This window comes from Lithobates pipiens, unplaced genomic scaffold (assembly GCF_037356315.1).
Source record: "Lithobates pipiens isolate NorthernLeopardFrog02 unplaced genomic scaffold, aLitPip1_a1.2 Scaffold_11, whole genome shotgun sequence".
In the NCBI taxonomy this organism is placed as follows: Eukaryota; Metazoa; Chordata; class Amphibia; order Anura; family Ranidae; genus Lithobates; species Lithobates pipiens.
In genome coordinates, this window is record NW_027507696.1 from 4,207,545 (window position 1) to 4,231,486 (window position 23,942).

The 23,942-nt window shown below is 44.6% G+C and overlaps 1 protein-coding gene across 1 annotated transcript in view; it reads right to left on the bottom strand.

Moving 5' to 3' along the window:
• GPSM1 (G protein signaling modulator 1) overlaps positions 1–23,942 on the bottom strand; it is a 391,197-nt gene that overhangs the window by 233,673 nt on the left and 133,582 nt on the right. The window contains exons 4-6 of the mRNA XM_077468201.1: positions 3,722–3,943; positions 680–815; positions 39–181 (exon numbers count right to left, since the gene is read on the bottom strand). Of these exons, the coding sequence (XP_077324327.1) occupies positions 39–181; positions 680–815; positions 3,722–3,943 (501 nt within the window). The remainder of the gene's footprint in view (positions 1–38; positions 182–679; positions 816–3,721; positions 3,944–23,942) is intronic.

Sequence of the window (23,942 nt, forward strand, 5' to 3'; positions counted from 1 at the left end):
TGAATGGCACAAACAATTGTCAGAAATTCGGTACTCACTCATAATACTCTGTAGCTTTCAGGAGTGTCTCCTTCACCTCCTCAGAGAGGTCTCCTGGAATCTGTGGCATGTTCCATGACAGTTGCTTTCCTTTGGCATGAAATACATTGCCAGCATTATATAATGCTCGTGCTTCACCCACCTGCAGGCCACATAAAACAAAGATTCAGATGTGTTTGAAACCTTATATGGGAAGGGACGGATGGGTGCGGAATTCAAGGACTACCTGCCATACAGCAGCTATTTTCATCCTGCCATTAACCTTTTGCTTCTGGCTGCCCAATCAGGTAAATCTCTACAGTCACTGTTCTCCATGCATGCAAAATCCCAAAAACCTATCTAGAGCTTTACCCACACTCAATGAAATATGAAGGAGAGGATAACCATCATAGAATCAAATGACAAGAGTCCATGATCTAGCCTAAAAACATATATGAGAGTTTGGTTTATATTACAATGATATGGGCAGATTTTCTGACTTTGTTGCAGATGTAATGTTTCCAATTTTAGATGATAAGGATTGCAGGAGGACAACTGACAATCCTCGCAAAACTGTAGCAGAAGCGAGATTTTCCTTCACCAGCAAAATATAGAGCATTAGTTTCAGAAGGGAATTTAATTCTGCAATGGGTTTTTATACCTTGTCTCCCTGCTCCTGTGAGATATCCAGGTGCCTTTGACAGCAGGCAATGGCCTCATCATACTGTCCCAGGACCTTGAGGGTATTGCCCAAGTTCCCGCTGGCTTTGGCCTCTCCAATACGATCTCCAATAGACCTACAACAAAAATACGTTATGTTACTGCTGAATAGTGAAAATGTGATACAACACAGCACTCATGTCAATTGCCATAAATGTACAGTGTTTTTTTTTTTTTTTTTTTTTAACGCATAATAGGCAGCAATGTAATGGGATTAGGTCTAATTTACATAATCCTCCACAGTGAAACCCGCACAATTCCAAAAAAATCTGCAACAATGTGTCATCAGTGTTATTTCTTTATGTGTATACTGCCATCATATCCTGTAGTAATCCACAAAAAAGTAAAGTCAACAACAGTACAAAATTCTAATATCTCTGGCACTGTAGTAATATACTATTAAATTGGCTTGTGAATTTCCAACTACATTATTGTGCATTCCATAGTACAGTATATCAGATCATCTTCAACAACGTCACCTTCAAAATGTGTCTGTTCTCACCATCTTCTCTATAGCATGCTCTCACAGAACATCATTTTCTCCAATGATAATAGTGTAATGTTTTTTCACTTTTAATGCATTAAGACCCGGTTCACACTGAGGCGGCACGACTTGCAGCGCGACTGCCTCAGGCGACCGGGATCTGACTTTAGCGGCGGCTTGCAAAATGACTTCTGTATAAAAGTCAATGCAAGTCGCCCCAAAAGTCACACAGGAACCTTTTTCTAAGTCAGAGCGACTTGAGTCGCTCCGATTAGAACGGTTCCATTGCACAGAACGGGACGCGACTTGTCAGGCGGCTAAGTCGCCTGACGAGTCACCCCTGTGTGAACCGGCTCTTAGAGAACTGGGCTTTAACAGAATTATCACACTATATATATTTGTTTATAAGAAAGCCAGACTTTTAAATGCATGTCTGTATCTAAGATGAGAACAGCATAAAAGTTTCCATCAGGAGAATCGGATGCATGCGCACAAGGATTGTGTATGTCATTTGGGGGAATAATCAAGCTTTCTGTGCCATTATAATGGCACAGAAATCTGTCAGTAGTGGCGTGCGCCACATTAACTAAGCAGATAGACCTGTTTCAGGTCTATTCGTTCCACCTTGGCCTGCTTCTATTTCTGAGTGAAATAGAAACTAGCGCAGGTCTGCACCTAAATGACAAAGGGAATACGGCACTTTTCAATATGAAAAACTGTTGCATTTTTCCCCATCAGTTGCGACATGTCAAATGGGGTGTGAACTTTCAGCAGACAGCACCCATTTCTCTCACTCTGCTCGTGCAGTGACTACACAACACAAACAGAGATGTGAGGGTTGACACCCCCCTCCTCCCTCTTTCGTTGAGCAGATGGGGGGTGGCTGTGATATGGGAGCTTGCCTGTCACAGCCACAGAACAGAGAATGGACCACTACTTATTAACAAAGGGTCTTGAACCCCTTTTAATACTTAAGAATATATGCTAGTGTTCTCAGTTTAGAAGACTTGTGCAAGCGGTGTGCATACGCGAGTCTTTGTTAATTCCCCGCATTATGTCTTATGTGCACTGGTGACAGCCCAGAAGCCTTCAACAGCTATAAAACACACAGATAAATGGCTCTATAGTTCAGCTGCATCTGTGCTATAATCCAATGGTTCTGGTGGATAAACACCTCCATATTTAGTCTCTATCTGGGCTATACACCAGCAGCACTGGCTTGACACTTAGAAAACTGGCTGTGTAGTTTGGTTGTAATTATACTATAAACCAGCGGTTTTGGATGGACAGTTGGATAAATGGCTCTATATTTAGTCTGTATCTGTGCTAAACACCAACAGCTCTAGATGGACAGGTAATAAATTATCCTATATTTAGGCTGTATTTGGGTTATAAACCTATTGACAGTGGATAAACTGATGGAGGATGACTCTATATTTAGGTGGTATCTATGACCAGTACCAGCGATTCTGGGTGGACAGTTGGAAAAATAGCTTTGTAATCCATGCTGTTGATTTGCTACTTAAAAACTGCAGCTCTGAATGGACAATTGGCCACTGTGTCAAGAAATACTTTGCAAAGTTTTGCCCAGTATCCGGTAAAGTGAAGATCTTTTGCAACTTTTTATTACTTTCTGTGTCCATAAAGGAACTTCACTGGTCTATTTTGTACCAGTGACAATCGTCACTATAAAAAGAAAGTGAGGAAAAATTCAAAACTTTTGGAGTTTTTTCTAAGAACAATAAGTGAGAGAAAACCTTTGAATGGGTGCAAATGTTCTGGATACAACTGTCTAAGCCCTTGTACACACGGTCGGAGAATCCGTTGGAATGTGTCCTATCGGACCGTGTTGTCAGATAATCCGACTGTGTGTGGTCTGCATCGGACTGATTCCGTCTGAATATCCGTCGGACCCAATTTTCCAACTTGTTGGAAATATTTTCCGACCAACTGGGCCGGTCGGACATACTCCGATCATGTGTAGAGAATTTTGATTGGACCAAGTGCCACGCATGCTCAGATCAAATTCCTACATCAAAGCTACTGGCTACTAGCCTGAACGTAGTCCCATCGTAATGAAATTACGTCATCACGTTCTGAATGATCGGATTTTTTGCCAACTTTGTCCGACCGCGTGTATGCAACAGTTTCGGACAAGATCCGACGGACAAAATCCGATGGATTTGGTTGTGGAAATCTCCGACCGTGTGTACAGGGCCTAAGAAGGGAAAGCCTCTAATTTTGGCAACTTCCTGTTGGGTATCTCACATAGGAAGCTAGGGAAAATTTCCAAAATGGTAAACTGGCTGTACATAAACTTTAATAAGCAACAGTTTTTTTTTTTTAGGGTTCCGTATTGGAAAAATGATAAAATACCTCCTATTTTAAGAGGACAGTGCTGTTCTTCATGATATTTTAGCAGTTTCAATTCCCTCGCCTTGCTGTGATTGTTTGTTGTAATGGACTGAAAAATGCTTAGTCAATAGAGAGTGTGCTCACCTGGCCAGGGTAAGGTCATGTTTATGATACTCGAGTGCCTTAGCGTATTCCTTCAAGTAGAAGTATGCATTCCCCAGCTGACTGTAGATGGCGCTAAGTGTCTTTAGATCCTCAGTCCCAACCTGGACGGCTGCTTCAAAGAAAGCTGCACCAGCTTTGAAATCTCCAGCCTTGCACAACCGCTCACCTTCTAAAGCTAGCTCCAAGCAGGAGGTCTCCATCCTGAAAAACACACAGATTGGCTTGTGAGACAATAAGGTAATGACATATCTTAATTAAAGAAAAATATTTTAATATAAGTAGGCATATTTTGCATAAAACATGAGATTATATTTTTCTCATATTACAGGAGCCAATCATTTAACGATTCAGACAAGCCGTCTACCATTATTCAGTTGATATATTTTATATATTTTTTTTAATATTAGACTGGAGTGTGTCTTCAATTCTTTATACTTTGTCCTTCTGTCATTCTATGCAAGTTTGTCCAATCCTCATCTCTCTTTGACCTCTGCCATTGTATTTTGGTCAGTCTTTGTCTTCATGTATACATAATGTGAAAGCTAGTTAAGAAAATTGAAAACCTTTGACAGGAAAGCAGGTAAAAATAAAAATAAAAATCTGACTAAAAATACAAGAAAAGTCCCTCTGGGGTCAAAAATACCCACATCAGAAAGTTCCAGAGAGGCCATTTATGACTTTGATCGCAGAGTATAGAAGTCATTTTCCAACTAACAGAAACCAATCTATTGTTTTTTTTTTTTTTAAAGAAAAATAATGTGTTTATTGTAGTGTCCTTTATGAAATGATAAATAATTGGTATGTTCTAATGGAAAAATGTAAATTATTGTTTAAAGGGATTGTAAAGTGAATTTTTTTTATTTTTTTTAAATAACAAACATGTCATACTTACCTCCACTGTGCAGCCCGTTTTGCACAGAGTGGCCCCGAACCTGCTCTTCTGGGGTCCCTCGGGGGCTGTCTTGGCTTCCTCCCGCAGGTGCTTCTCACGTTCATGCGAGCTCCCTCGCATGGTGAGAAGCATCTGCAGGCACGCTCCCGTGATACAGCCGGCGGCTATAGCCGCTCGCTGTATCACACGGCCCCGCCTCCTGACGCTCTGCGTCAGTGGATGTGATTGACAGCAGCGCGAGCCAATGGCTGCGCTGCTTTCCATCCATCCACTCCAGACAATCAGCGGCCAGGCTGAACGGTGGAAAGGACATCGGTGGACATTCGAGGGGTGAGGTAAGTAAAACGGGGGGGGGCTGGGGGCGCCAGGACTGTCAGATGTTTTTTCACCTTAATGCATAGAATGCATTAAGGTGAAAAAACATTTACCTTTACAACCCCTTTAACTCTAAGCCCTTGTACACACGGTTGGCTATTCCGACGGAAAATGTCCGATCGGACCGTGTTGTCGGATAATCCAACTGTGTGTGGGCTCCATCGCATTGTTTCTGTCGGAATATCCGACGGACAAAGTTTGAGAGCTGGGCTATAAAATTTTCCAACATGATCCGATCGGACTTTGTCCGATTGTGTGTAGAGAATTCCGATCGGACAAAGTGCCACGGATGCTCAGATCAAATTCCAAGACCAAAGCTATTGGCTACTAGCCTGAACGTAGTCCTGTCGTAACTAAATTACGTCATCACGTTACGAATGATCGGATCTTTCGACAACTTTGTCCGACCGTGTGTATGCAACACCAGTTTCGGACAAAATCCGTCAGACAAAATCCGACGGATTTTGTTCTCGGAATGTCCGACCGTGTGTACGGGGGCTAACAGTAAATTTCCACTGCCAGTTCTGCATACTTCATACTTTATGTCCCTTACAGAAAAGGTTTGACTTATGCAGCAGGATCGAGTTTGGTCTTGCAAATGATAAATTATTACCATTTAATCCATTGTGTTAATTCCTTAACTAAACATAAACATAGTTTAACTGCAGCTAGTTTAAGTATTTTAATCTGTCTTAATTCTATGTGTCTATAATCCCCTGCATTGCAAAAATGTCTGGCTGTATCACATTACACAGTGCTGTCAATCTAACACTGCAAAACTTGCTGACAAGGGGAGAAAGCAGAGTGATGACCTCATCAGTAAGTAGCTGCTTCTTCACCATCCAATCAACAGGCTGGGGGCAATTTACTGACCTGTTGTATTTAATACAGTGGAGAAATGTGAAGTCTGCAGTCTGGCATCACTATCTGTAAGGAGTGTTTGAATAAAAAGACTGGCTGAACAGAATTACAAATCCTCGGACATCTAGATTACCCATTTGGAAAAATGGAAAATCACAGCACGTATGATCAGATCTACAGTCTTGCGGCATCCGGGGAGCCGCAGGATGCAAAATACAGTTGCAACAAACCACAAAGAAATCAGAGATAGGAACATTATCCTCCCTGCAAGCCTGGAATTTTGCATGAGTCAACCTAGATTTTCCATAAATTTGCATGAAATGATTACATTCTACTTGTCTGTCACAGCACCAGAAGAGGAGCTTCCAAGGCAATAACGGCAAGTAACCTACAGGAACAAGAGGTGCATGGCAGAAATGCAGGGGCCCGTGGTAAAAAAATAGCTAGCAATTGAGTACAGACTGGAACATCTTGGACCCTTTTTGTTTTCTCACAAAGCATGACAACCATTTTTCCTGATTAGGTTATCTAATCCTGCATTTTTTTTAAGTGCAATTCCTAGACAGAGAAAGAAATATAGATCCTGGATTTTTCAGGCACCAAAGATAGAAACTTTCACAATTAAAAAAAAAAAAGTACAAATCATATTTCAACATCATTAAAAAGCAAGATATGTTGCTTCCACAGGAGCCGGGTATGGAGGGATCTACAATAAAAAAAATACAAATCTGTAAAAATTCACAACTGGTTTATGCCTCAATCACACGGGAGTATAAAAACGCCACTTTTTTTTTTACTGGTCTGAATATACAGTAGATGCATTGTTGTCCATGGAACAATACACACAGCAATACAGTGATGAGTACGTAAAACAAATATAGAAAATTTTACGTTTAAGTGCAGTATTTTACGTGCCTTAACGCAAGGTCTTTATGGAACATTTTACTCCGGATCTTTCTGTCAAGAACCGGAGTATAACCCTTTCATGACTGAGCCTATTTTTGGCATTTGGTGTTTACAAGTTAAAATCCATATTTTTTGCTAGAAAATTACTTGGAACCCCCAAACATTATATATATATATATATTTTTAGCAGAGACTCTAGAGAATAAAACAGCGATTGTTGCAATATTTTATGTCACACGGTATTTGCGCAGCAGTGTTTTAAACGCAACTTTTTGGGAAAAGGGACACTTTCATGAATTAAAAAAAAAGAAACAGTAAAATTAGCCCAATTGTTTTGCATAATGTGAAAGATAATGTTAAGCCGAGTAAATAGATACCAAACATGTCACACTTTATAATTGCACGCACTTGTGGATTGACGACAAAGTACGGTACCTAAAAATCTCAATAGGCGACGGTTTAATTTTTTTTTTATGGTTACCAGGTTAGCGTTACAGAGGAGGTCTAGTGCTAGAATTATTGCTCTCGCTCTGACGATCGCGGCGATACCTCACATGTGTGATTTGAACACCATTTACATACGCGGGCACGACTTCCGTATGCGTTTTCTTTGCTTCGCGAGCTCGCGGGGACGGCAGGCGCTTTAAAAAAAAAAAAATTTTACATTTATTTTATTTATTTTAAAATGACTAAATTGTTTTTAAAAAAAAATAAAAAATTTGATCACTTTTATTGCTATCACAAGGAATGTAAACATCCCTTGTGACAGTAATAGGTGGTGACAGGTACTCTTTATGGAGGGATCGGGGGGTCTAAAAGACCCCCCACCCCTCCTTTACACTTCAATGTATTCAGATCGCCGAAAACGGTGATTCTGAATACCGGATATCTTTTTAAAACCGGCGCCATTGGCAGCCGAGTAAACGGGAAGTGACGTCATGACGTCGCTTCCGTGTTTACTATTAGGAGACTGGAATGAAGCCGATTACGGCTTAGTTCCAGTTCCTCCCCAGCAGCCGGAGGCATCAGACATGGAATCGGTGCTCCCAATCGAGCGGGAGCACCGGTAACAGCGGCGGGAGGGGGGAAAGTCCCCTCCCACTCCTCCGGCATAACAGCCGAGCGGCTTTTAGCTGCATCGGTTGTTATGGCTGGATAGCCAATCGCCTGCTGAAAAAAACAGTACCGGTATGATGCCTGCAGGTGCGGGCATCATCCCGGTATACCCCCGGAAGCCGAGTACGCACATCTGCGTACGCTCGGCGGGAAGGGGATAAACAGCAGTAAATCATTACATCTGTGTGCAACTGGCCTTACTGTTTATGTAGATCTAGTGCTATTTGATTGTTTTGATTTCGCATACGACATGTATATGTAGTCCAGTGTCAGTGGGCCCCCCTGTTCTAGCAGATAGTGTCCTGCCATCATATAGTGTCCGCCCCGTACTGCGCTCAAAGGCCCCGACAGCCTAGTATTCCATCCTCAATCCTTCCACCCAACAACTCCTCCCAGCCAGGCTGACTCCAGGTATTTCAAGGAGGCCTGCCCTCCTGCCAATCCTAGTTGGGGATTGGTCAGGGCTCCCTGAAACACCCCAGACAGCTCCACCTCCCTTCTTTTCCTCCTCTTGTAGAATCCTCCAGAAGAAAGAGGGAGGTGACAGCGGAGTGATGCTGCCTGTGAGTCAAAGCTGCTACTCTGAGCCACTCCCAACCCACACAGATCAAAAACAGGCTGTCAGGTCACCTTGAGGCAAGGTGACAGATGTACACCGTAGGGATCAGGAGTGCACCGCAAGGTTGTGGACCCTACGGCTGACTGCTGCAGACGGGGGACAGATCCCACCGGGGTTAGAGCGTAAGATTCCCCAGGGCGCGGAGTCTAAGAGCCAGCAGGTGTTCACCAGCGCCTCTAGTGGTGAGGATGGACTTGGCTGCAACTGGCTCCAGGTCGCGACCCCCAGGGTCCCCCAGCTCACACCCACAGTAGGCAACAGGAGGATAGGGATGGTGAGGGACAAAACCAAGGTCGGGGCCACAAGCAGACAAGAATAGTCAGGGACACGCCAAAAGGTCGGGATCACAGGCAAACAGGGATAGTCAAGGACACGCCAAAGTCAGTAACGGAAAACAGTAGAAGAGCACACGGCAGGAAACAGGAAGCTAACACACAAAGGTTGATCAGCAAGGCTGGCCTGCAGTGCACAGGTTAATATAGAGCTCTCTGATAGGAGCTAGGGTGGAGCCATGCCAGAGGATGGATACAAAAGCAGCCAGGTGAGGGTCGGCTGGTCTCTAGATGAACACATGGGAACAGGCAAGCAGACAAACTATTGCATAACCATGACACAGGCCCAGCTGTCTGCTAGGCCTGCCTAAATGTACCCGCACTCACCGAAAATTTTACCTCTAGCACCTAACCAATTAGAGGGTGGTACAAGTGCACCAATGCTTCTTAAAGGGCCAGTGCTTCTTAAAGGGTCCCAACGCCCCCCCCCCCCCCCCCCAGAAAGCTGCAGGCCCTGAATAGTGGTGAAGATATTTAGTTCTGTGCTGCCAAACAGAACAATTAACATTTTTGCAGGCAGAACAGTTTGCATGTATGTATTCGTGCATCTGGCTGTTTGGCTGGAGCTACAATTCAAATGTGTTCTGTTAAAGGACGCCTGAAAGACACTAACATGTAGACCACTTACACAGCAACCCAAGAATTTTCCTCATCCGTTCACCATATGTTATGTTCATTGTTGTCATGGATACCATTCAGGGCTTTCTGTGCACATTCCGCCTATGACCAATACCATCCGAGTCTTTCCAGACAGAAGGATGTGGGGCACCGAGTGTGGGGACCAAAGATTATGCAGGCTGAGCGGAACTAAAGTATGCTGAATCGGCAGTAATCTAATAACACAGATTTAAATGATTACAAGTGAAAGCCACAAAGCTGGACTGCAAAATCTGAATAGGGCAATCCTTAGTGCCCCCCTACATGGAGGATCAATATGTTTTATCAATCATAATGCCACACATCCATACAGCATGCATTGAATCAATGATACTGGCACTTAAAGGGTTACCATTTAAAGCAGTTTCATTTATTGGCTAGAGTTTAGAGAATTCCAGTCTTGACTGTACATATGGAAGAATATAAATATTCAGTTTTTATTTACTGTCATTGTATAGACATCCTGTATTTTTGGCCCTTGGTCATCTTTTATTTCTTTCAGCCAGAGACTTCAGCTTGAGGTTCGGTTCACACCCAATACCAATGCTGTTCACAGCAGGAGCACCTTGCATTCTGGTTCACCGCTTCAGTTCAGATTTCAGCCAAATTTCGGGCTGAATTCAGACCTGAAACGGACCAAATGACGCACAGGGCTCCTGTGCAAATTTGCACTGGAGCCGTATCGGAGATATGTGACCCGGCTCCATACAGAGCCGGTGTTCTGCCGTATAGTGTCCGACCATCAAATAGCGTCCGAAGCTGAACGGCGCCTGCGCCGTGAGTGGAGGTGGTAGCCCCACCATCCAAGCGGACATAGGGTTGTGAATTTTAAAGGGCCCCTCGCGGGCGAGCTTCGCTCGCCACGCTTCGGGCTCGGCCTCGCTGCGCTCGGCTCTTTTTTATTCTAACTCTATGTCCACTTGGATGGTGGGGATAGAACCTGGACTCACGGCGCAGGCGCCGTTCATCCTCGGCAATTTTCGGAATCAGTGTTGCTGTGTACTGCGCATGCGCAATACGCAGCGGACACTATCCGATGGAGGACGCTATTTGACAAGACACCGGTGACAATCTCCTGCTATTGCGAATTAGACGTGGGGATCCCGCATCCAATTTGCAAAAGTGGGAACTGAGCCTGAGTGTCAGGGGTCAGACATGACCTGATGTTGGCCTGTCAGCTGCCTGACCTCACATAAATGGGAGCCTTTAACCGGTTCCCGACCAGCGCACACCGATGTACGTCGGTAGAATGGCACGGGCAGGCATATTGGCGTACAGGTATGTCCCATCTTTAATGCCGCCCTGCCATCGCTCGCGTGCCGGCGCGCTCGCATGCTGGTCGGGACCCCCATGAGTCCGGTCGCGGGTCCCGCAGACTCGATCGCTGCGGGGATACCCGCAATCGTCTCATGGGGCGGCTGAACGAGGAAATGCCGTTGTAAACAGCATTTCCCCGTTCTGCCTATCAACAAGTGACGCTGATCTCTGCTCCATGTGATTGGAGCAGAGATCAGTGTTCACTAAATGAAAGCCCAGCCCCCAACAGTTAGTAACACACCCCTAGGAACACTTAACCCCTACACTGCCACCCACTGGTTAACCCCTTCACTGCCAGTGTCATTTACACAGGAATCACTGCATTTATATAGCACTGATTGCTGTATAAATGACAATGGTCCCAAAAATGTGTCAAAAATGTCCGATGTGTCCGCCATAATGTTACAGTCGCAATAAAAATCGCTGATCGCCGCCATTACTAGTAAAAAAAAAATATTACTAAAAATGCTATAAAACTATCCCTATTTTGTAAACGCTATAACATTTGCGCAAACCAATCAATCGCTTATTGCGATTTTTTTTACCAAAAATATGTAGAAGAATACGTATCGGCCTAAACTGAGGGAAAAATACGTTTTTTTTATATATTTTTGGGGGATATTTATTATAGCAAAAAGTAAAAAAATAATGCGTTTTTTTCAAAATTGTCGCTCTTTTTTTGTTTATAGTGCAAAAAATAAAAACCGCAGGGGTGATCAAATACCACCAAAAGAAAGCTCTATTTGTGGGAAAAAAGGACGTCAATTTTGTTTGGGAGCCACGTCGCACGACCGCGCAATTGTCAGTTAAAGCGACTCAGTGCCGAATCGCAAAAAGCGGTCTGGTCTTAAGCCAGCAAAATGGTCCGGTCTGAAAGTGGTTAATGAGGAAAAAAATGAACTTAACTGATTTTAGCAAATGGCTGCAATATAACAAAGAGTGAAAAATTTAAGGGGGTCTGAATACTTTCCATCCCCCACTGTAGAGGAATTGTTCTACTGAAATATTTAATTAAAATTGCACTTATTATTGGACCTATGGTCCTCATATGAACAGCCCCTCACACTTAATCTATCACTATCTAAAGTAGACTCGCCTACCTTAGGGGAGCAGCAGTCAATTTAATCCACTCATTTTAGTTTTTTTATTTATTATAACAAAAAGTAAAAAATAATGCATTTTTTTCAAAATTGTCGCTCTATTTTTGTTTATAGCGCAAAAAATAAAAACTGCAGGGGTGATCAAATACCACCAAAAGAAAGCTCTATTTGTGGGAAAAAAGGATGTCAATTTTGTTTGGGAGCCACGTCGCCACGACCGCGCAATTGTCAGTTAAAGCGACTCAGTGCCGAATCGCAAAAAGCGGTCTGGTCTTTGACCAGCAAAATGGTCCGGGGCTGAAGTGGTTAATAAAGCCAAAATATCACTTTTTGGCAGTATGGACCTTTAAAATGTGGAAGAGAGAGCTTACGCTGAGCACTCTCCTGATGTTTATGTGGTTCACAGCAGGGTGCGGGACTCTGTAGCTGTCTGCATAACACAGTGCATTACAAAGCATCTCTACCTATGGAAGCTTTACTGACACGTGCAGAAGATTCAAGTAATTCTTGATAGCATAATTTTTACCTTATCCCCAGTTCACAGATAACGAAAATGCAGATAATTAAAGTGGTTGTAAACCCTTACAATCCACTTTTTTGCTACAAGTAAGACTATATAACAAGGCTTACCTGTAGCTACCCTGGATATCTCCTAAACCTGCATGGCGGGCACCACAGCGGGGGTTTTCTATCTCAGGTGAGTATTACATAATGAGCTAGTATGCTATGCATACTAGCTCATTATGCCTTTGTCTTGCAGGTGTTCTTAAGAAAAAAAAAGGCTAGGGGCTTTGGCAAGGCAAGGCTTTAAAAGGGTACCTATAGCATCTATAAGCCCCTATTCATCCTTCCGAATGGGGACATTTGTGATTAGATGCAAGAGACTCAGTGGGGGTTCCCTGCGATTAGTTGAGCGTTGGAAGCCCCATCGAAAACAATGGGAATAGGACAGCTTCCACAGTCTGCGTCCAAGGCCAATCATTCACAGGTATTCACTGCATGAGCGATTACATGCAAGCATGCAAGCATTGCATGCAAGCAAGAGTGGGAGCGTCCTCCCACTATTTCCTTCCTGCCCATGGCTAATTGCAGGAAACCTTAGCTGGGGCTCACCCATTCAATTACAAACGACCCAATTTACAAGTCTGAAAGGGGCCTAATGATAGTAAACTGGCAATGGAACATACAGCTACTTACAGGGGCCCACATACAGCTTTAATCTTCTTCCATGGCTTTTGAAATCACGTTAAAATGTAAAGCTTATTTATAACTCATACAGCACCAGTAATTTATTCAACCATTTACATACTGTATATCACATCAGTCCCCGCCCTCAAGGAACTTACAATCTAGGGATAGACACACTTTGGCCAATTTAGGAAGGAGCCAAGTAGCCTACCAGCATGTCTCTGGAGTGTGGGAGGACAACAGACTATGTGGAGGAAACCTGTGCAAAGCACAGGGAAAACATGCAAACTTCATTTAGCTTCATAAAGCATACAGGAGATTTTAATAATTTAGTTTACATACATCCTAACAACAGTATGAAAACAGCAATAATTTATTTATTGAATAGTCAAAAAGTGAAAATTCAAGCAGCAATTAGTTGAATAAACAAACAAAAAAAAAAGAAATAAAAGGATTTGAATTTGGAACTCCACTCATTTCAGACTGACATTCTCCCATTGGATAACTGGAATCTTAAAGAGGAGCTGCACCTAAAAAAAAAAATATTAAAAGCCAGAAGCTACTAATATTGCAGCTGCTGACTTTTAATAATATCACACTTACCTGTCCCAGGGTCCAGCGATGTCGGCGGCAGATGATGAGCGATCGCTCGTCTCGCTGCTACCCCCGCCGCCATCCTCTGTCAGGGAATCGGGAAGTGAAGCATGAGGGCTTCACTGCCCGGTTCCCTACTGCGCATGCGCGAGTTGCGCTGCGCTTCTCTTATGGTCCCCCGCTGTGTCTCTGGGAACTGTGTGTTTCCCAGAACACAACGGGGGGGGCGGAGCGATGCGGAGGTTTGCGGCGGTCTGTCCCGGAAGTGGGTGCAGATACCTGGATTATTCAGGTAACTGCACCCCCCTCCCCCCTGAAAGGTGCCGATTGTGGCACCGGAGGGGGGGAGGGATAATACTAGCGGAACTTCCCCTTTAGGGTGAAGAACCGCTTTAAAGTAGTATTAGACCCAAAACCAAAAATGTAATATATTGTAGCTTACCAATTATTAGATGCGGTGGCTGCATTTGTTTTCTTTCTTTTTTAGTCTTTTAACCCTCTGTTTTCATCTGGTGATCTGGCCAGTAACACACCTCCTGTATTAGCCCTTGTACACACGGTTGGACATTCCAACAACAAAATCCGTCGGATTTTGTCCAACGGATTTTGTCAGAAACTGGTGTTGCATACACACGGTCGGACAAAGTTGTCGGAAAATCCGATCGTTCGTAACGTGATGACGTAATTTAGTTACAACGGGACTACGTTCAGGCTAGTAGCCAATAGCTTTGGTCTAGGAATTTGATCTGAGCATGCGTGGCACTTTGTCCGATCGGAATTCTCTACAAACGATCGGAAAAAGTCAGATCGGATCGTGTGGTCGGAAAATTTTATAGCCCAGCTCTAAAACGTTGTCGGTCAGATATTCTGAGGGAAATAGTCCGATGGAGCCCACACACGATCCGACAACACGGTCCAATCGGACATTTTCCGTCGGAATGTCTGACCGTGTGTACAAGGGCTTAGAGTGCCCCTACTCTGGATGAAGGAGCACATGGTAAACTTTTGGCTAAGGCCGCGTACACACGGGCGGACTGTTCGCCCAACTTTGTCCGCTGAACAGTGTTTGGGCGGACAGTCCGCTCGTGTGTGGGCTTTCAGTGCACAGTTTCAGCGGACAGTTTCAGCGGACAGTTGGACGGACAAGGTTTTTCGGAATTTCCGAAAAACTGTCCGCTGAAACCTTGTTTGAGCGAACAGTCCGCCCGTGTGTAGGCTTGTTCGTCAAACAAAGTTGCGCGCATCCTCAGAAAGGATTTTCACGCCGAAAGCTATAATGCAGTGTATAGGACGTCGTATTTTTCGTCCCGTCGTACGTGCCGTTCACGTCATCGCGCACGGTTTCAGCAAACTGTTCGTCCGTCGTGTGTGGCCATGTCCGTCCATGCTAAGTTTGAGCGGACTGTTTGCCGAAACTGTTGGACGGACAAAGTTGGGCGAACAGTCCGCGCGTGTGTACGCGGCCTCAAAGTATTGTAAAAGCTAAAAGTACATCTAACACTCCCCTTGGGGGAGGGGAGTGTTATATGTACTAGCAAGTTTAGATACACTAACGAATTGAAGCCAAACTCCAGATCACACCTTTACAACAAACATTTTTTTTGGGGGGGGGGGGGGTAAAAGTTTTATACAAATAAAATCTGATCCTTGTAAGACCCGTGTCATTGGTAAACGTTTTGTCTCAAACATAAAACTGCTACATCTGTAGGACATCTTGTTCTGTTAAAAAAAACAAAACAAAAAAAAAAACAATAGACTTACTGGCCATATAACAGGAGAAAATAAAGGAAATAATGTCTAAAAAAATAAAACTAATGCAGCCATTACATCTAAGAATTTGTAAGCTGCAATATAATAAATGTTTGCTTTAGGTTTAATGCTGCTTTAATGTTTGAATCTGATTAGTGGTTGTGGATAACACAGAAGCATAAGAAAAGCAAGATGTGTCAGATTTTAGAGCTATTATTATTACATGTTTTTATATTAAAAGGTTTGCATATCAGTACTTAGATGAAGTGGAATAATTTCACAAAGTCTGATTAGTTCAAAATCAATGTGATAATAATGTATAATGCTAAAACTACCCTAATGCCGCGTACACGCGATCGGAATTCTCGTCAGAAAAAGCTCTGATGGTTTTCCCGATGGAATTTGGCTCAAGCTGTCTCGCCTACACGGTCACATCAAATTCCGATCATTTATAACGCGGTGACGTACAGCACGTACGACGTGACTAGAAAAAAAAAAGTTCAATAGCCAGTAGCCAATAGCTTCTGTCTCGTAGTTGAATCTGAGCATGCGTGATTTTTGGCGTGTCGGAATTGCATACACACGATCGGAATTACCGATAGAAAGTTTTTCCGTCGGGAAAATTGAGAAGATGCTATCAATTTTTGGCTGGCGGAAATTCGGACAGCTAAATTCCGATGGAGCGTACACACGGTCGCATTTTCCGATGAAAAGCTCTCATCAGTCTTTTTCTGGCCGGAATTCCGATCGTGTGTACGCGGCATAAGGCCCCTTTCACACGAGGAAGACTACAATCCAATCCCCTGGAGAACAGATTCCCCTCTATTGGTTTTTATCGGATCGGAGTGTAGACAGACACAAGTCTGTTTACTATAGGCATGAGGGGACCATTCGATCAAGTCCACCTGAAAAACGGACTGTCGGAATGGTCGTGTAAGGCTCCGTTCACATAGGTGCAATGCGGGAAACCCTGCAAATCCAGTGCAGGTTCCCACATTGTACCCGAATCACTGGCAGTTCACACTGCCTGCTGCGGATGTCAATACAAAGTTAATGACACCCCCATAGCGGTTCGCAGATTGCAGTGCGAACTGTGAATTCGGACAAGAATCGGCTTACATGATTGTGAACATCCATTCGATCCGATGCTGGTGAGGAGAAAAAAAAAAGGGTCCTGCACGTGTTTGGTGCAAATGTGATACAAATTCAGCCATACAGTTAGTATGGCTGAATTTGCATCGCACAGACATCGCATGTGATCTGCACAGCAATGAACCGGCCCTGAAAGAGGCCTTAATAGTGTACATATGTACAGTTAGTATACAAAATATTCACAGCTGCCAAATTACATTTTTTGTTTTTTACCTAGTAAGAAGAATCTGAGAATGTCTATGCAGGAGACACCGATACTGTGCTAGAGTAAAAAAAGGCCACTAATTTTAACTTTAGGGCCTATGTCAATGGCCTTTGGACTTGAGTCAATGGCAATAGCAATAGCTTGACATCCGTTTCAAATGCTTCTGAGGTCATTCAGAATTCGATGACCTGTGCATTTGACCTGCAGTTGACCTCCTTCTGCCTGCATTTGACCTGCTTCAAGCAGGTTTTGCATTGGAAAAGAAAAAGTGAGATTGTGCTATGGAATAGATTATGAAGTAAGCCAAAATGCAATGGGTAAGAGCTGCCTCTACCTGATATTTCCACCCACATAGGGTGGACCAGGCTGTATGAGAGAAAAGGAAAGTAGACTTGGCGCTATACCCTCAAAACATAAATAAAACATTTTTTTTCTCAATATATGAATAATGGTGTGCTCCTCATTTGTGCCATAATATATACCCTTCTGACTGAATTTAGAAGTGAACTGTGGGGTAATAATTGTGATATCTCTGAGTGTTAGACCCCGCTAATGTGCGTGTCAGGTCACGTTACCGTGTTATGCAACATCCTTTCTCTTTCTGTATGAAAGACAGCAATGAGCCTACAGTGAACAAGGCTGAGAATCACCAGCCTGTTCAAGTGGCTTAGCCATTGGTGTCCCCACCATATTACCAGAAGCAAGGCAATTTTTAGCCATTGTCTGACCTAACACAACAATGCCTGAATGCGAAGCAGTGGCCCAGAGCCCTGTATACATAGGTAATATGACAGCTACTGTTAGTTGCTTTTCAAAGATGTAGGCCTAAGGGTTGTCATCTTTGCCTTAGGCCCCTTTCACACATGCAGACATTATGTCCGTATTTCATCCATCCGTTTGCGGATGAAATACGGACATACATGCATCCCTATGGGATAGCGGGTGTCTGCGGATGAATATCCGCAGACATCCGCTATCGTCCACCTCCGCAATTGTCCGATTCTGCAGACGGAGGAAAATCCTATTTTTCTATCCGTCTGCAGAGCGGATCGGATGAAAACGGACAGACGGTCCCCCATAGAGGAGAGCGGAGAGCTGACAGGGCGGTCCCTGCACTGTGTGCGGAGACCGCCCTGTTATCCGCCGGCTCAGCGGGGACAACGGAGCGATCCCCGTTGAGCAAGCGGATCATCACGGGGCGGATCATTACTAATCCGTCCCGTGTGAAAGGGGCCTAACTATTTAGTGTGCTGCCGACCAGGAACGAGTGTAGACCAGGTATCCTGAATGAACCAGCTGCATACACTTGTGTTGGTTCAATGACTCAGTGAGCAGTGAGGCTCCATGGACACTGAAGCTCAAAAAAGCTTTTTCTGGACGCCAGATTGCTGGCAGAAAACGTTGGTTGAAAAACGTGCTTTTAAAGCGGGAGTCCGCCGGGACTCCGCGTTTTTTTTTTTTTTTTTAAAGCCAGCAGCTACAAATACTGCAGCTGCTGACTTTTAAAATAGTGACACTTACCTGTCCAGCGCGCCCGCGATGTCGGCACCCGAAGCCGATCTCTAGATCGTCTCTCGGGTCCTGCCGCCGCCATCTTGGGTATGGGAATCAGGAAATGGAGCCTTTCGGCTTCATTTCCCGGTTCCCTACTGCGCATGCGCGAGTTGCGCTGCGCAATAAGGACGGTCCCCGCTGCCTCTGGGATCTGTGTGTTTCCCAGCAGGCAGCGGGGCACTTGCGGAAAGGGGCGGGCACTTGCGGAAAGGGGCGTAATCTACGACCCTTTCCGCAGAGAGCTATCCCGGAAGTGGGTGCAGATACCTGTACTGTACAGGTATCTGCACCCCCCTCCCCCCTGAAAGGTGCCAATTGTGGCGTCGGAGGGGGGGAGGGTTCTGATGAGCGGAAGGTCCACTTTAGGGTGGACCTCCACTGTAACAGCGTTTTGTACTAGCGTTTATTATCGTTTATGGGCGTTTTCAATAAAAATACAGAGGACACTCCAAAAATCCCACAGTGCATTCCAAACTCCCACAATGCATTGAAAAAATAGAATGCCGAAAACGAATTAACGCGTGGTTATGGGCGTTTAAGTTTTTTGGCGGCACTTTAAATGCAAATTTCTGGTGTTCAGAAAAAAGCCCATAAACTCCACTGCTCATCAAAGCTAAAAAAAACGTCCATGTGTGCATGGACACATAGGCTAACATAGAGTGAAGTTTATTGGCTTTTAAAAAAAACGCCCAAACTCCAATAAATTGCAGTTTATGAGCTCCAGTGTGCATGGAGCCTAAGGCTCCATGCACACTGAAGCTCAAAAAAGCTTTTTCTTGACGCCAGATTGTTGGCAGAAAACACTGGTTGAAAAATGTGCTTTTAACAGCGTTTTGTATTAGCGTTTATGGGCTTTTTCAATACAAAATACACATAGGACACTCCAAAAATCCCAGTGCATTCCAAACTCCCACAATGCATTGAAAAATAGAATGCCAAACACTAATTAACACGTGTTTATGAGCGTTTAATAGCATTTATGAGCGTTTGCCATTTTTTTGCGGTGAAAAAACGGCACTTGGAACACGAATTTCTGGCGTTCAGAAAAAAGCCCATAAACTCCACTGCTCATTAACCACTTGCCGACCGCCGCACGACGATATACGTCGGCAGAATGGCACGGGCAGGCATATTGGCGTATATATAAGTCCATGCCTGCCCGCGGGTGGGGGGCCCGATCGGGCCCCCCCCCGGTGCCTGCGGCGGTCGGCATTCGTTCGGGAGAGATCAGGGATGAGGGGACGGCCATTCATTCATGGCCACCCCCTCGCGATCTCTCTCGACGAATGGAAATCCCCCGTGACATCACTTCCTCTCCTGTAATGTAAACACAGGAGAGGAAGTGATGTATTCTCTCCTCCGTGTCGGTATTTTCCGTTCCGACACGGAGGAGAGCGGATCGGTGAGTTGCACCAACACTCTACACACACAGTAGAACATGCCAGGCACACTCACACCCCCCCTTTACCCCCCGATCACCCCCCCAATTACCCCTGCCCCCCAGTCACAGTGACACCAATGTCATTTTTTTTTTTTTTTTTGCATTGGTGTCATTTGTGACTGTAATAACTGTTAGGGCAGTTAGAGTTAGCCCCCTTTAGTTCTAATGTACCCCCCTAACCCCCCCAATAAAGGTTTAACCCCGTGATCACCCCCCGTCGCCAGTGTCACTAAGGCTGGGTTCACATTGCAGCGGTTTATGAGAACGAATGTGATTCGCACCGCACTGCAGTGCAAATCACATCCGATCTCTGTGCGATTCGAGTTCAGCCATTCGCCGCACCCGCCGCACCCGCCACACCCGCCGCACCCGCCGCAAATTCGCACGGGACCCTTTTTTTGGCCCGCAGCAGAATCGGATCGCATGGGTGTTCACACCATGCGATCCGAGTTTGCAGATCGCACTGCGATATGCGAACTGATCTGGGGGTGTCAGTAACATTTCACTGACACTCCCAGCAGTTCGCATAGGGCAGTGTGAACTGCCGCCGGGAGGCATGCGATGCGGGAACCCGCCGCGGATTCGCGGCGTTTCCGCATCGCTCCAGTGTGAACCCAGCCTAATAAGCGATCATTTTTCTGATCGCCGTATTAGTGTCACAGGTGACGCTAGTTAGGCAGGTAGGTATTTAGGTTCGCCGCAGCTTTTTATAGCGCCAGGGACCCCCATATACTACCGCATAAAGCCCCCTGATTGCCCCCTAGTTAACCCTTTCACCAGTGATCACCATATAACTGTTACAGGTGACGCTGGTTGGTTAGTTATTTTTTTATAGTTTCAGGGCACCCGCCATTTATTACCTAATAAAGGTTTAACCCCCTGATCACCCGGCGGGTGTCATTTGTGACTAATAACTGTTAGGGCAGTTAGGGTTAGCCCCCTTTAGTTCTAAGGTACCCCCCTAACCCCCCCAATAAAGGTTTAACCCCGTGATCACCCCCCGTCGCCAGTGTCACTAAGGCTGGGTTCAGATTGCAGCGGTTTGAGAACGGATGTGATTCGCACCGCACTGCAGTGCAAATCACATCCGATCTCTGTGCGATTCGAGTTCAGCCATTCGCCGCACCCGCCACACCCGCCGCACCCGCCGCAAATTCGCACGGGACCCTTTTTTTGGCCCGCAGCAGAATCGGATCGCATGGGTGTTCACACCATGCGATCCGAGTTTTCAGATCGCACTGCGATATGCGAACTGATCTGGGGGTGTCAGTAACATTTCACTGACACTCCCAGCAGTTCGCATAGGGCAGTGTGAACTGCCGCCGGGAGGCATGCGATGCGGGAACCCGCCGCGCATTCGTGGCGTTCCCGCATCGCTCCAGTGTGAACCCAGCCTAATAAGCGATCGTTTTTCTGATCGCTGTATTAGTGTCACAGGTGACGCTAGTTAGGCAAGTAGGTATTTAGGTTCGCCGCAGCTTTTTATAGCGCCAGGGACCCCCATATACTACCGCATAAAGCCCCCTGATTGCCCCCTAGTTAACCCTTTCACCAGTGATCACCATATAACTGTTACAGGTGACGCTGGTTGGTTAGTTATTTTTTTATAGTTTCAGGGCACCCGCCATTTATTACCTAGTCTCACTAGTGTACCCCTAAATTTAGGGGTGTCTACTTTCCAAAATGGGGTCATTTGGGGGGGGTTTGTGCCATCTTGGCATTTTATGGCCTTCAAAACTGTAACGCCCTTAGAAAGCCTGAAGGCGGTGCTTGGTTTTCGGGGCCCCGTACGCGGCTAGGCTCCCAAAAAGTCCCACATATGTGGTATCCCCGTACTCAGGAGAAGCAGCAGAATTTATTTTGGGGTGTCATTTCACATATGCCCATGGCATGCGTGAGCAATATATCATTTAGTGACAACTTTGTGAAAAAAAAAAAAAAAAAAAAAAAAGTTTGTAATTTTCCCGCAACTTGTGGCAAAATATAAAATATTCCATGGACTCAACATGCCTCTCAGCAAATAGCTTGGGGTGTCTACTTTCTAAAATGGGGTCATTTGTGGGGGTTTTGTGCCATCTTGGCATTTTATGGCCTTCAAAACTGTAATAGGTAGTGAGGAGTGAAGTCAAATATTTACGCCCTTAGAAAGCCTGAAGGCGGTGCTTGGTTTTCGGGGCCCCGTACGCGGCTAGGCTCCCAAAAAGTCCCACATATGTGGTATCCCCGTACTCAGGAGAAGCAGCAGAATTTATTTTGGGGTGTCATTTCACATATGCCCATGGCATGTGTGAGCAATATATCATTTAGTGACAACTTTGTGAAAAAAAAAAAAAAAAAAAAAAAGTTTGTAATTTTCCCGCAACTTGTGGCAAAATATAAAATATTCCATGAACTCAACATGCCTCTCAGCAAATAGCTTGGGGTGTCTACTTTCTAAAATGGGGTCATTTGTGGGGGTTTTGTGCCATCTTGGCATTTTATGGCCTTCAAAACTGTAATAGGTAGTGAGAAGTGAACTCAAAAATTTACGCCCTTAGAAAGCCTGAAGGCGGTGCTTGGTTTTCGGGGCCCCGTACGCGGCTAGGCTCCCAAAAAGTCCCACATATGTGGTATCCCCGTACTCAGGAGAAGCAGCAGAATTTATTTTGGGGTGTCATTTCACATACGCCCATAGCATGTGTGAGCAATATATCATTTAGTGACAACTTTGTGTAAAAAAAAAAAAAAAATTTTTTTTTTGTCATTATTCAATCGCTTGAGGCAAAAAAATAAAATATTCAATGGGCTCAACATGCCTCTTATCAATTTCCTTAGGGGGTCTACTTTCCAAAATGGGGTCATTTGGGGGGGTTTTGTACTGCCCTGCCATTTTAGCACCTCAAGAATTGAGATAGGCAGTCGTAAACTAAAAGCTGCGTAAATTCCAGAAAACGTACCTTAGTTTGTAGATGTGACAACTTTTGCGCAAACCAATAAATATACAATTATTGACTTTTTTTTTACCAAAGACATGTGGCTGAATACATTTTGGCCTAAATGTATGATTAAAATTGAGTTTATTGGATTTTTCTAATAACAAAAAGTAGAAAATATCATTTTTTTTCAAAATTTGCGGTCTTTTTACGTTTATATCGCAAAAAATAAAAATCGCAGAGGCAATCAAATACCATCAAAAGAAAGCTCTATTTGTGGGAAGAAAAGGACGCAAATTTTGTTTGGGTACAACATTGCATGACCGCGCAATTACCAGTTAAAGCAGCGCAGTGCCAAAGTGTAAAAAGACCTCTGGTCATTTACCAGCAAAATGGTCCGGTCTTAAAGTGGTTAAAGCTAAAAAACGTCCATGTGTGCATGGACACATAGGCTAACATAGAGTGGAGTTTATGGGCTTTTAAAAAAAACGCCCAAACCCCAATAAACTGCAGTTTATGAGCTCCAGCAGTGTGCATGGAGCCTAAAGATGGGGTCATGATGGCAGTCTCAAAGAATACATCTTGAAAAAAAAAAGTTGACAATGACACCTTTTCTTATTTCCACACTGACAGGGTATATTTAAACCAGTTTAACTGAATAAGTCAGCAGCTTACAGCAGTCTTTGCATGGCCTACTCACCTCTTCTTGTGCATACTTCGCGTCTTCTGCACATAGAGCCACAACTCAAGAGCCACGGGCAGCAGGAGAACTCTGGGACGGGGCCCACAGTAAACAATTCGACACACGGCTTTCTCCCCGAGACTTAGACTGGTCCTATTATCATCCATTGGTGATTCTGGCATAATGCTGGCTGCGTCCTTAGCTCCGACCCCAAACATTTGGAGATCTTCTGCGTTTCTTAGGATTCCTAATCCAGCCCTTCACAGTTTAGTTGCACATTATGAGCTTCCTCCAATGTGGCTGCAAGGGAATGAGGAGAAGCCTCTACCCAATTTTGCTTTTGATATGAATATCATTTGCTGGTAAGAATGCCAAGCATTGCAACCCTGGTATTCTAGAGGGCAAGGAACATATAAGTCACGGTGCTGAGATTGTTTGCATTGCTTCCACCTCTGAAATCTGCTGTATTCTGCTATGACTGACTTTCTTTCTCTAGCCATCTGGTCCTCACATTAATAAAGTCTTTCTCACCCCCCGTCCCTCCCCGT